Raw genomic sequence first — 14,302 nt, 5'->3', positions numbered from 1 at the left:
CTCTGCCAAGATGCCAGCTCTTCCGCTGGGGTAGCCAGTGGGGAGTCAGCCTCCAGACAAGAGGATAGGAGAGGGCAGAGGCTGACTGCGCTCTGCCCAGATGCCAGCTGTTCCGCTGGGGTAGCCTGTGAGATGTTAGCCTCTGGTCAAGAGGATAGGGGAGGGCAGAGGCCAACTGCGCTCTGCCAAGATGCCAGCTCTTCCGCTGGGATGGGGTCAGGGAATCCTGCCCCCAAGACCTTGTTGCGGATCAGCTGTGGAGAGGAGGGATCACTTACCTCCTCCTCCTGGCATTCCTGCGGGGTTGGTGAGGGATCCTTACCAGCCGTCCAGCATCCCGGTAGGCCTGGTGCAGAGACTGTGGTCCCATCTGCCCCATCGGAGTTAGGGGTGCTGTCCCCCTGTGGTTGGGGAGAGAGACCGATTGTCTCCTCTCCCTTCAAGGTACACTGCCGCTGAGGAATGTAGACAATGCTCTCCTCTCCCTGCAAAACATACTGCCGCTGGGGAGCAGGACCAACTGTCCCTACTCCCTGAAACTCCAGCTGCCGTTGGGGATTTGGGCCGACTGCCCAGCATCCCTGTAGGGCCGGTGGAGAGATCTCGGTCCCATCTCCACCTGCCATATGGGTTTCCCCCCAGGACCAGTCTATGAGGTCCCCTTCCTCTGTAGCTGGTACTGAAGCAGGGGATACTTCAGTCGGGTCTTCCCAGCTGTAGGGTTGTAGGTCTGGGACGGCCACCCAGCTCTCTGGCAGTGTATCTTGGGACCGAATTGAGCTGAAGAAGTATTGGTAGTGCTGCTCCAGCTCCCACTCCTTTGCCACTAGAGATGCCAGGTCTTGTCTCACCTCTCTCGCTGTAGCCCAATCATGCATAGCCTCCCTGAAGTCATAGATATCCCAGAACCGGGACTCTCCAGCATCTCCGAATTCCGGTTCTGCTAAGGCCTCAAACAACAGGCCAGGGCCATCATAATCCTCGCCCTCGGGTCTGTCTGGCTCAGCCATCCAGGGTGAGTGCCGAATCACATACCACCAGAGTGCCTGGTAGGCTTTGTCTAGCCAAAGCTCCTTCCATACCAGGCTCTCCAGTTCTGTCACCCACTCATCCAGGGGCTTCTCTCCCAGAAGGGGCATTCACAGGGCCACTCGCATCCGCAACTGCTGCTCCTCACTGGGGAGACTCTCACCTCGCCACTGGGCATTTTCCAGGGCATCATACCAGACTTCCTTTCTGTCTGCATCCCTGTAGTCCGCGGCTGTCTCCTCCTCGTCATGGAATGCTGTCCGAAGACTAGTTGATTCCATCCTGCTGTATCCAGGGACGCTGTACGGATACTAGCGTTGCCCTTAATTTTGTAAATCCACGAGCAGTGTCTCCGTGCTGCTTCTCCTCTCACTAGGACGCCATCCCACCGCTGCCACCAATGTAACGGATCTCCTGGCAGCCTGACTAGGTACCTCCATCGATAGATGCTCCTAGCGCTTCCCAAGGACTCCAAGCACTCCACTTGACACCAGTAAGCGCTGCAGACACCACGAACCGCCGAAGCTTGGTTGAGGTCTCACATCTCCTACCCACCCTGGACCTATGACAAGGCTCCAGGCTCCAGTGGGTAAACCTCTCCTAAATCCAGAGAGCAGGAACAGCTCTTACAAGAGCTAATAGTATAGCCCTGGGAGTATAGCAAATCATGTGACTTGGAAGTTGTGTCAATTTTGGGAGAATTTCATATATTTTCTAAGTAATGTCTTGATTGATGCTGCTGCAGTTGGGCCGTTTCCTCACGTGTTTCTGTTTTTGCTTCTTTTTGTTTAATTGATCACTATGGTTACTTGATGTCATTTCCGCTTTGGCGGTCTATTTAAATCGTGTACATTGTATCATGTGTATGCCATATCTGTTTGAGAAAGGCTCGTATTGTGAGCCGAAACGCGCGTCACAGAAATTGTATCTTATATGTGACGAATAAAAGATTACATTCGCAAAAGACCAAGTGAGTGCCGGTCTCTTCCTCTAATTAGAATAGAATTACTCACAATGTTATACTAATTACTTGTTTGAGATCTGCCATTGTGAACTATACAGCTACTGCTACTCTCGTCAAAATAATGAGCAGCCTATTTCTATATGCTTGTTGTGTGCCCCATATGTTTTTATTTTTTTATTATTTCTTGTAGGTGAAACAAGGAAAGCCTTGAGAGATGCTGATACCGCTGTTGTCTCAGATAAGTTTAATCCTGTGAGTCTGAAAAGATATTATTAGAATTAATCTAGTTATTCATTAACATGACCTTAAAAATGTGGATTAATGGGCGCAAAAAAAGGAAATAAGGAATAGGAATAAATAAATCAGTAGATGGCTGGCTAATGTGTTCTTTTCACACTGTGCCTTGAGCTCTAGTAAGACAATGAGTAAACGGCTATACAATCTCGACCCTTCCTCCTTCCCCTCGGCCAAGTATGCATGTGACTTGAATAGGGAGAGGGGAGAAAGACTTTGTCAGAGTTTGTCTCCCCGATACCAAAACAACTGGGCAGCTGAAAGCCAACCACCTGATCCTTATCTACTGCATCATTTATGGTCAGGGGCGCGTCAGAAGGTGCCCATACACATTATATGGTCAGCCAGTGGGGTTTGGCCAATTCTTCTCTAATCTGTATAACCATATTTAGAGAACATTGCATTGTCATGTTCACAGCATTCTATCTTTGTTATACTGTATATCTGTCATTTTGATTTAGCATACATTCAGTGGATACTAAACAGAATTCTATTATCAGTATTTTTGCATTTTCCCTCTGTTCAGGATGTTTATTGCATCTGGGCTCTGGTGTGGTGCACAATGCAGAAAGAAGCGGAAGCTATTAAAGATTTAAATTATGGGCTACGCATCAACCCTTCTCATGCTTGTTTATTGATACTAAGAGGCAACATAAAAAAATACATGAGACCAGAAAATAACTCCGATCTTCCACTGAATAATGATCAAGAAAAGGTAATTAGTTTTTTATTATGGAAGTAGAATAAACACTTCAAACAGGGATATTACTGCCATTGTTTTAGTATTTAGCATGAATGTTCATTTTGTAGGGACATCTCTGCTATTTGTAAGGACGGCTTATATTAAAGGGGGTTATCTGAGATAATTAAAAATCTGTACCAGTGCGGCCACTATCCTAGCCTATTTGTTTGTATGTCCTTGGCTCCTGATGATACTTCTAAGTTGAAATGCATCGAGCCTGTAAATTAACCAGTTGGTCTCTGGTGCCCTTGCTATGTGCCATTGAGCGCTGCAAGAATATATGTCTGGGGGGAAGGGGAGGAAACCTGATAAATGTGCGCTTGTAGTACATGTCCCTGGATATATACCTATTAGAAGCACACCCTATTATCTCAGTCTGTGAATTGAGACTGCAGATGGTCAGAAATTTCTTACTCCAAGATTGGGATTTCACCCAGTGACCGCTAAGTGCAGCCAAAACACAGTCCATCCAATGACGGCCTATGGCCACTTAAATATGATATAAAGCTTTGTATCAGAAAAACTGAGCTCTGATCTGAATAAAGATATATTTAAAAAATTTAAGTATTTTTCCTAGACCCCCCCCACAAAAGTAAGATGATGGCCGAGAATGTTATAAAATGGCTCACATACCTGTTCAAACCCATGTTCTTCTAGCATCGCTGAGCCTTTGCTCTCTTGGTCTTTTTTTCCAGTGCGGCAGTGCCCACTACACCACCTGACAGCTGTGGCCAGTGATTGGCTTAAGCATTCATGTGGACTGGTGAGGCATGTCACTGCTGCAGCGCCAGAAACAAAAGGCCAAAAGAGTAAAGGATTGTGACTCTAGAAGAGCGAGGGTTTGAGCAGGTAAGTAAGTCTTTAACCAGCACAGAATGCTGGACATTAAAAAAAAAAAAAAAAAAAACAATGTAGAGATTTTAATGAAATAAAGGGGTTTTCCGTGTTTTTCTTCAGGATAGCTTATCAATATCAGATCGGCTGGGGTCCGACACCCGGCACCCCTGCCTATCAACTGTTTTAAGAGAAAGCAGAGCTTGTATACGCTGACTTCTCTTCTCTGTTTACCTGCTTGCCGTCGCAACTGCTGTGGCGAGTGGTGTAATTACAACTAAACCCCCCCCCGCTGATCTGATATGGATTACCTATTCCGAGAATAGGCCAATAGATAAAAGCGGAAAACCCCTTTTACATCTGAGAAACCTTACTTACTTTTTTTTTTACCCAAACAATGTAGCATTGGCCTGCTCTGCTGTTTCCCAGCCGCCTGGTGGTCAGGGCTTAGTCCCATCTTGTCTTAGTAACGGTGAGATGAGAAAACCCCTAAATAATTTAGCTTTGGCAAACAGTGGCTAGAATATGATTCTGATGTTGCATAGCCATTGACATTGTTGCCAGCAGATAACATGCTGCTATGGAAATCAGGCTGTGCCACCAGCTGTATCAGGGAAGGGAAGATGGCACGTACTGATTTGTACAAAGAACACTCCTTGAAACTATTGAAGGAACATGGTCACCATCTTTAGCACTGGAACACAGTTGTTTTTTCTTCCTTTAAATTCAGATGTTGTGAAGATGATGGTAAAGGGTAAATGTTATTTTTTCTACTATGCTATTATATGGTCACATATATTTTATAATGTTAATTGTATTGCAATTATCATTGTACATTCAAGCATAATTCTGAAAATTCACAATATATCTAATTATGTACAGGATTATTATTATGGTATTTATTATTACAGGCCCTTCAAATCAACTACGCCTCAATCAAATTTTTAGGTGTAAAGAACTTCAGTAACCCTGACATATCTGCATTCTACAATACGTATGTAATGTAACTTTTACTGGTTCCTACTATGAGACATTAGATAAGCAAAAATGTTGATTTTGAGAGGTGGATTGTATACAAAAGGGGAAGTTTGCTTCATAGAATTTGCACCGATTCATTAAATCTACTACTAAATACTGTGGATACTGATAAGAGATTAGGGGTTTGTTAGTGGAACAAAGCATTCCCCCTATAAAAGTATACTGTAGAAAAAATATATTACTAAAAACTAATGCATCAATTTCTGCCATTATAGGGATTTTTCAGGCTTTTGTTATTGATGCTTATCCTCAGCATAGACCATCAATATCTGATCTGTGTGGGTACAACACACCCAACCCCTCATGATCAGTTGTGTCAATCTTGCTCCGGCACCAAAAATACACAGCTCCATCCATTGTGCAGTAGACAGGTCTGGTAACTGCAGCACTGCTCCCACTAAAGGGAGTCTGTCACCTACTTTACACTGTTATCACTGTCCTGTAGGTGACATAAACAGTTAACAGATCATACCTTTCTTTCTTATTTCTGTGTATTTGATATTGAATAAACAAAGTTTGAAGATAAATGCAAATGAGCTGCAAATGCCCATGTTCTCCTGAGAATGTCGTTATCGCTCCTCCTATGTTTCAATGTAAGCCAGCCCAGTGCCCTCATGGACTCTGCTCTCTGAAATCCCACGACACCTCGTGTCAGTGCCAGGCCTGAGCATGCGTAGTCAGTTTACTGATGCAGCTGCTCACAGTGGGCAGTGTACAGCGCAAGCCCGGGCCCGGCACTGACATGAGCTGTACTGATGCAGCTGCTCACAGTGGGCAGTGTACAGCGCAAGCCCAGGGCCCGACACTGACATTAGCTGTACTGATGCAGCTGCTCACAGTGGGCAGTGTACAGCGCAAGCCCGAGCCCGGCACTGACATGAGCTGTCACTGGACTGGCTTCAGAATATACTAATAAATCACTGGGCACAGTACATATATATTCAGAAAATTTGTTCCGTTGGGGCCTTGTGCTAAAAAAAAATTAAAAAAATATATTTTTTTCATAATGAGAAAGTAAAAACAGAATGTTCAAAATCTTTGCTAATTTAATGAAAAGAAAAATCTTGCATTGACAGTATTCAGACTCTTTACTTAGTATTGACAGTATTCAGACTCTTTACTTAGTATTGACAATATTCAGACTCTTTACTCAGTACTTACTTGAAGCACCTTTGGCAGTGTTTACAGCCTCCAGTCTTCATGGGTATGATGCCACAAGGTTTGCATACCTGAATTTGTGGATTTTCTGCTTTCTGCTCTGCAGATTCTCTCAAGCTCAGACAGGTTGAATGGGGACCATCAGTGGACACCATGTTCAGGTCTCTTCAGAAATGTTTGATTGGGTTCAAGTCAGGGCTTTAACTGGTCCACTCAAGGACATTCACAGAGTAGTCACTAAGCCACTCCCGTGTTGTCTTGGCTGTGTACATAGGGACATTGTCTTGTTGGAAGGTGAACCTTTGACCCAAAATTACTGAAAAGAATATCTCACAGACAGTTGCTATAACAACAGAAATATCACTGAGGGCAACTTCCTAAAACTTAACTTTTAATCAGTTTATCATAAAATACATCCAATAAATCAGGTCCCTAAAGGACCAATATAGCCTTAATACAGAAAATAAATTGGAGAGCTGTCACACAAGGATGACTAGCTACTAGAGAGGACCAGAAGTGCATATGGAACAGCACATCACAGATACCTATGCCTGCCCCCCTATGCCTACACTGAAAAAATCTGCTCATGCCTCGGCTAAACTGTCCTTATGTAGCCCTATAACTTATCTGATACAATATACACAATCCCCTATCTGATACAATATGCAGAGTCCCGACGCGTTTCCCCCTGTATTAAACAAGGTTCATCAGGGGACAGATGGTATCAGTCTAATGATGGGATACCAAAATGTCCAAGAAAAAATATAAGAGATAGCTAACAAAAACTGGAGCACCCCAAACCTGCAGTGCTCTGTGATGAAGTAACGAGACAGTGGTTGGTCTCTGTTACAGATACACAATATGATACTCAATTAATTCAGAAATAATGCAGTTAACTAATCTGATAACGGTAGACGTGAACATTACCCTCTCACAGACCAGCATGCACGGTTGGAGGGCTCCAGGGGGCCAAAGATGCAGCTCCATTTGATCAAGGGAATGTACTCACTTTTAAATGTAGGATCTTGGGCGGGCTAACGCCCCATAGGTGGATTCAGACTACCAAACTGCTCATCCAGGTCACATGGCCCTGGTATGTGCAGCTATTGGGTAATTCATTCCCCTAGCTCCTCCCCAAGTTCTTGCCCCACCCCCAGTGAGTTCACTGGGAGGGCAGAGTAATAAGGGTGCGCTCCATGCCATATCCACATGGAGCGCATCTGCACATGCGGCAAACCAAACAGCCCCATTGAAAAAGCGAAGTGGGGGATCACACAATGGGATTCCGCAATACCTTGCTGGAGATACAGACGTATTGCGATCACATGGTGTGCTCACGTGATTGCATCAAAGATGGCCGTGCATTCCACCCGTATAAGGTGGCCCCTTCCCTTACGCAAATCCATACATTGTTGAACTCCTCTCTCCAGGATTTGCAACAGCGCATGAAGTCGGTGGAGGTGGCAGCCTCCGGCCCCCCAGCAGCGGCTGTCCCGGTGGTTCCTGCAGCCCCCCCAGTTCTCTCAGGTATCCCTGCTTCACCTCCCTCTATTACTCTGGCTCACTTTGTGCCCCCTAGCATCAGGAAGTACATCCTGGAGGGAAAGGATGTGAACCTCGCTTCCTTGCTGTTGGTGTCGCAGGACATGGCCGAGAACAAGGCCATTGCCTGCGGGGACGTTTCAGTGATCCTTAAAGCGAAAGATCTGCGTCCCAATCGTAAGCTGTCCCTGCCAGAGTTCATGCTGGCGTTCAGCGTGTACAGAGACATGGTCTATTCGGTGGCGCCCAACATGAGGGAGGAGTTGGACCTGTATCTGTACCAAGTAGTGGAGTTGGGTCACAAGTTTGGTGGTTGGGTGTTCTACGACTACCACTGTTTTTTTTTCGGCTAAGGCAGCGGCCATCCTGGCTCAGTTCCAAGTTGTGACCAACTGGGGCGGCGTGGACATGGAGCTGTTCTGCCGTCATTTTCCAGGTTTGAGGGCGCCGGTGTGTGCTATCTGTCTCCCATGCCACCACTTGGTGTCCCTCCGCTGAGATCTCCTCCGTCGCGGGTTCTTCCAGATTGGCTGCAGCCTCTCTCCCAAATCCTAAGCAAGCAGTGCAGCTGGATAAATTGGGTAGGCCCATTCATTTTTTGGGCAAGGCCTAGATATGCAACAACTTCAATCATACCGCCTGTAACTTTGGGGGGTTCAGCATGACTAAGCAGGGTTGACGAGGGGTTCCTGTCACCCATCCCCATCTTTCCATGACTTCTGGTACAGGGGTTCACCCTGGGGTTCCACACGGGGTTCATCACCTTGCCCACCTCCTCTTTTGAGTGCAGGAATCTGCTGTTGTCCTCCCTGGATCCGGACGAAGTTGACGGATTGCTGGCTCAGGAGCTGTCCAGTCTTGTGTAAGGGAAAGGACCATTGAAAACAGTGATGTAGTTGAAGTGAAAAATTAAAATGTGAAGTCATGTGAAGTATATGATGATGACATGCCTTTTTCCTTTCAGGATGTGATCAGGAGAGAAGTGCACCCTCCTGGTAAAAATATATGGGATAGAAAAATGCTGGTTAATGTTGTGAGCCCAGAGGGTGTACCACACGTACCAGAGGTGGATATGCAGTACCCACGGGGTTTTATAGTTGCTGGGGAAGTGTCCAATGTGGGTATTAGCGCATCGGTGCCCCTAGAGGTCAGAACTGATAATGATGACACAAGTAATATACGTTGTATAGAAAGGACCAGCACTTGCTCTAATTGTAATTTCAAGTAAATTTAATGGTCACATACACGTGGTAAGTGACGCGTTTCGGCTGCTGAGAGCCTTTGACAAAGGCTCTCAGCAGCCGAAACGCGTCACTTACCACATGTATGTGACCATTAAATTTACTTGAAATTACAATTAGAGCGAGTGCTGGTCCTTTCTATACAATTATCTGTGGATCTTCTCCGGGACACGCGCACCGCATCGCTGATAGCAGAAGTGCCGCTTGTATCTTCTTCTGGACAAGTAATATAAGTGACGCATGTGCCGTGGCCGATAGCAACTCAGAGAGAGAGGCTGCCATGTCGAGGTCTTGCCAAATTGACGTAGTTATGGGTAGCAACCAGACGATAGTTGTACCTGACATGACTAGAGTTGAGTGGGGAGACGCCAGCCTAGTGTCTGAGACCCATATTCAGGCAGCGGTAGATGACCTGACCTGTCAGTACAGCTGCAATCATGAAGATGATTTCTCTCTCTCTCCACACGGTCCCTAGATACGATAGAGAAGGGACTAGTTGTCATCATAAAGACATTGAAGAAGGCTGCAGAAAGGTCAAAAGAAGAGACCCCGGAAAAGATGAGTGAACTGAAGGGTCTACTACTGTCACACTGGACAGAATACAAGATACAACAGAAATCTACAAACAAGTGTCTAGGCCAGAAGCTGGGGATAAAGGTCACCTCCTTACAAATCCCTACCAGCTTTCCCTAGACTTCTGTGCCCACGTTCAGATCCTAGTAGTGGGAATAAATGTGCCCCTGTGCCTAAGGCTGAAGATTCCCTAAAATCCCTAAGATGGTGACAGGGGAAAAGAGACAGCTTGCTTCCTCAGACCTGGAGGAGGCAGGCATCTCTCTAACAGCCTAAACAGAACACACACAAGAAAACAAAACCAACTTATCTTGTCACAGAGCAGATACAGCAAATCCTTCATTCCTTCCTTCCACTGAGCATGATAGAAGCTATAACCCACACAGGACACTGGGAAGGGGCATAATTTAAACTCTTACAAATGCCAGTGCACCTGAAGGAAGGTGGATACAGCTCAACTCCAAAACAAAAACAAAAAACTACACACGTGCTGTTAACCTGGCAGACCTCCGCACATAACCTGAGCAGGGCATGACAACTGCCTGGTGTCCCGGAGAAGAGGAAAGACTCCAGAAAGACACGGAAGTCTGTAGTAGACATCGACAATGGGCTTGAAGAGTCCCTGGGTGGAAATCCCACAAAGTGTCTAAAGGAGAATGGTGGTACTCCTTTGTCTGATGTGGCAGCAGAACAGAGTAAAGAGCCGCTGGAACAGGAGGCTTAAGAGTGGGGCGCTTTCAACAAGCTAGTGCGAAAAACTAAGAAGGAACAGAAGTTTGGCCAGCTCCTGGCTGAAGAGAAATACATATCGGCTCAGTATGCCAAAGAATATGACTGAGATGATGCTCGGAAGAAAGAGTCCAAGGCCAGCGTGCTCCTGCACAGCAGGTGGAAGAAAATGAGAAACCAGAAGAGGAAGATCCTCTGGAAGGTGCCAAGAAGTCAGAGCCTGGTAAGAGCCTGTCACATGGACATGGGAACCTTGTAGACAATGTCTCTTGGGCAAGATGTCAGTGTGGGTAACAAACCAAGCACTAATGGAATAGGTCTGGCAAAATAAAGGGAAGCCTCTGACACTGACTACATCTTCCAGGGGGAAGGTTGAGCCAGGCAATGGCAAGATAATGCGGATGCCCTGCCACAAGCATCCAGTTGGTACAAGTGTTCACCCCCACGGGTTTGAACGGAGGGGGGGGGGGGTTATGTGGTAATGTGAACAGTGCTGGAAGGTGTGTTGTAACACTTCAGGTACCTCAGATGGGTGAGACAGATACAATTCAGAGAGTGGCAGTAGTCTCAGCAAAGCATAGTTTGCTGAGACATTTTTTGTATACATTTTCTGGGCTGGATTTTACTTGGACTGGTGGCTAGGCTTGGTAGAGGGAGTTGCCAGTACACACCCTTCCAATACAGGTTTTCCTTTCTACCTGAGGTGATCGCGCCTCAGAGTAGGTCAGTCTAGGGAGAGATACAGAGACCCAGAGCAGAGGCTCTGTGCGTGGTCTCAGCTCGCCAGGCTGAGAGACCCCGGGGCACTGTGACAGCCCGAACTTTGGGGAACGCCGTGATGCTGGGATTCAAGGGTCACAAGCCGGAGTCAGGAGGACTATTGGGCCACACTTCCCCATACAGGTACAGGACTGATTACAGCCGGAGAGGCTGGGGAACTACGGGCTGAGAAAAAGCCGCATATGGGTTCGGTGTGTGAACAGGGTTTTGTAGCTGAGCCAGGGCCACGTTAACAGGTGTAGTGAGAGCCCAGCCGGGCAGGTATTTGTTTTGTTTTGATGTATGTGGGAACCTCACCACCCCAGTGATTATTAACTGGACTGTTTCGTTTATGAAAAATGTCCCAATAAATGCAATGTTTGGCCTCGAAAGCTGTGGTGGACGATGATTCTTGTGAGAATGACCCCCCAAGTACAGCGATCCCTTACAATATATATATAGAGATAAAATCATACTTCTGATATATATGAATGCATAATATGTGGGAAACTATTACTGATTTTTTAGCCATAATATATTTACATATATTATAATATATTATATATTCTAAATATATAATAATATATGTAAATATATCATGACTTAAAAACTTTCCACCTGGATTTGAACTCAGAACCTTCTTCATTAGAGCCAAGAAACTTAACCACTATGCTATAGAGCTACATGTTAACCTGCCGTTAAATATAAAATTATACTTCTGCTATATAGGAACACTTACTAAATGAGAAACTACTATGAGGTTTTTCTGACACAGTTTATCATACACAGTTTATCATTCAGCTTTATAGCTGAGTGGTGAAGGCTCTTGCTGTTAATGTACAAGGTTGTGAGTTCAAATCCCAGCAGAAACTTTTCAGAAATAGAGGCTAAATTAGATTTAAATACACTGGGTGTCCCCAAGCATATATGGACATTGCTACATATGGAGTCAGAGCAGGCACTCCTAAGCGCAAACTCACACTGGGGGATTCCCACACTGTACAGCCATCTTCTACATAGACCTCAATGGAACCCGGCACCTTCCCCTCTTCAGAGCAAGGGGTGCCTGGTTTACTTGGGTTCTCCCGTTGACTTCCATTGTGCTCGGGTGCATCTCAGGTTATCATAACAAAGAAAAAAATGTATTTACTAATATCTGATACACTATAATGGTCATCCCAGCTTAGGCAGAAATATTAAACTATAAAATCATACAGGTCAATAATTATGGATGCATGGAATCGTCCCAAGTACAATAAATTCTTAAACAAATAAGCAACCGATGTCAAAGATGGTGGTCTGAACTCGGCGTGATAATCCAGGTGATGGCCAAAGAAACTATTAAGGCTTGAATCATGCTGAAATGAAAGAAAAAACAAAACCCCCAGAGTTTTTTTTTGGGCGTTTTCGTTTTGCGCTCCCTGCCTTTCCAGGGCCATACATTTTTTATTTGTCTGTTCACATAGCCATATGAGGGTGTGTGGTTTTTTTTGCGGGACAAATTGTACTTTCTAACGCCACCGTTTATTATTGCATATAATGTAGTGGGAAGCGGGAAAATAATTCCAAATGGGGTAAAAAAAAAAAAGGAATTCCACAACCATTTTGCGGATTTTTATTTACAACGTTCGATGTGCGATAAAACTGACCAGTTACTTTTATTCTACAGATCAGTACAAATATGGCAATACCTTATATGTATAGTTTTTCTTGCGTTTTAATAGTGATAAAAAAAAAAAAAGTAGGGAAAAAAATCTGTTTTATTTTTGTGTCGCCATATTTTGACCCCTATAACTTTTTTGTAATTATGTGCACGGAGCTGTATGGGGGCTCATTTTTGGCGGGGCGATCTGAACTTTTCAGTGATACCATTCTGGGGTGTGTATGACTTTTTGATCACTTTTTATTTAATTTTTTGTAGAAAATGAAGCGACCATTTCGCTATTTGCCGTATGGGGAATATATTTTTATACTTTTGGCATTTTCGCACATCGCAACATTATTTATTCTTTTAGTTCTTTTATTTTTATTTTGGGAAAAGGGGGGGTGACTTGAATTTTTATGTTTTTTTATTAACTTTTTTTTTTACACTTTTTTTTTACACTTTTTTTTTTAGTTCCCATAGGGAACTATGACAATCAATCACCTGCTATTATCATAGACTCTAATTCACTTGCATTGGAGTCAATGATGATTTTACTACTTTCCTATGGAGCCCTATTACAGGCAAGGGCTCCATAGCAAATACTATGCAGCAGCCTCCTGTCATTCACAAGCTACGGCTCCTCCGATCGCCACACGAGGGAGCCGGAGCAGCACCGAAAGTGCGCACTCAGGAAGGACAACGGCATCTGAGGGGTTAAATGTCCGTGATCGGCATTACTGCCGGTTGCGGACATGAGCCACAGGTGTCTACTATAAGATGCAGGCGGTCACCAGCGTCTATGGCGCCGCAGCACTCAGGAGTGGGCAATATCTTGAAAGACCCTCCCAGCGCCATACTATTATGGCGCTGGTAGGGAAGGGGTTAATATAATGCAAAAAAAAAAGGCACTTGTATATTACAACATCCAGAGATCATTGAGTAGCAAAACCTCACCGTTCGTCTGGTTAGATTACTCTAATCTCCACATTTAATCCCTTAGGTTTTAAAGATTGCAAATGATAAATCCAATATAATTCTCTCCTCTTAAGAAGGGCAATTCTATCACCCCCATGTCTGAGTACCGGAATTTGCTCAATGATTCTAAACCGAAGGTGACTCTGTGTGCTTGGCCTCCGTAAAATGTTTAAACACCGGTAGATCCATCCTCTTTTCCCTGATAGTAAACCGGTGTTGGTTGAGACGAGTCTACACGTCCCAAGTCGTCTCCCCCACATATAGGAGACTGCAAGGGCATTCAAGGAGAAATATGACGTGGGTGGAGTCACACGTCAGATACTTCTTGATCAAGAACGTCTCACCTGTGACTGGACGACAGAAACTAGATTCTTTTAATATCAATGGACAGTTAACACAGTTATGGCAAGGAAAACAACCAGTTTTTTAGACCCAAAATATGTTCTCAATGACACTTTCTTAGTACCGACATGCTCCCAAGTCCTCTCTAGACCAACACACACACAAACACTGGCAGTTTATCTTTTAAATTAGCTTCCAGCTGTGTGAGGTGGTAACACCTGAGATGGAGTATGGGAGTGACCTTCCCACCCAAACTCTTCAGTCAATCCAAAATCCTCGACCCAAATTCCAGCTACCAGAAACTCAGTGATTTAACTATAGTGGGGTTTCGCTCTGGTAGATAGGGTAAGCAGGCACAGTACAGAGGCAAAATACAAGTTCTTAACTCAAAACGTCAGTGTTTATTCACCCTTGAGGCAATTGCACAAAACAGCACG

General features: G+C 44.9%; 1 protein-coding gene across 2 annotated transcripts in view; it reads left to right on the top strand.

Annotated features, from left to right (window-relative positions):
* The window catches only part of LOC122925685, a 129,937-nt gene that overhangs the window by 58,180 nt on the left and 57,455 nt on the right, over window positions 1-14,302 (top strand). For both annotated transcript variants that reach the window (XM_044277032.1, XM_044277031.1), the window contains 3 exons: window positions 2,184-2,245; window positions 2,814-3,002; window positions 4,775-4,857. In XM_044277032.1, the coding sequence (XP_044132967.1) occupies window positions 2,184-2,245; window positions 2,814-3,002; window positions 4,775-4,857 (334 nt within the window). The remainder of the gene's footprint in view (window positions 1-2,183; window positions 2,246-2,813; window positions 3,003-4,774; window positions 4,858-14,302) is intronic.

This window comes from Bufo gargarizans, chromosome 2 (genome assembly GCF_014858855.1).
Source record: "Bufo gargarizans isolate SCDJY-AF-19 chromosome 2, ASM1485885v1, whole genome shotgun sequence".
Taxonomy (NCBI): domain Eukaryota; kingdom Metazoa; phylum Chordata; class Amphibia; order Anura; family Bufonidae; genus Bufo; species Bufo gargarizans.
This window is presented reverse-complemented; position numbering and strand designations above follow the sequence as displayed.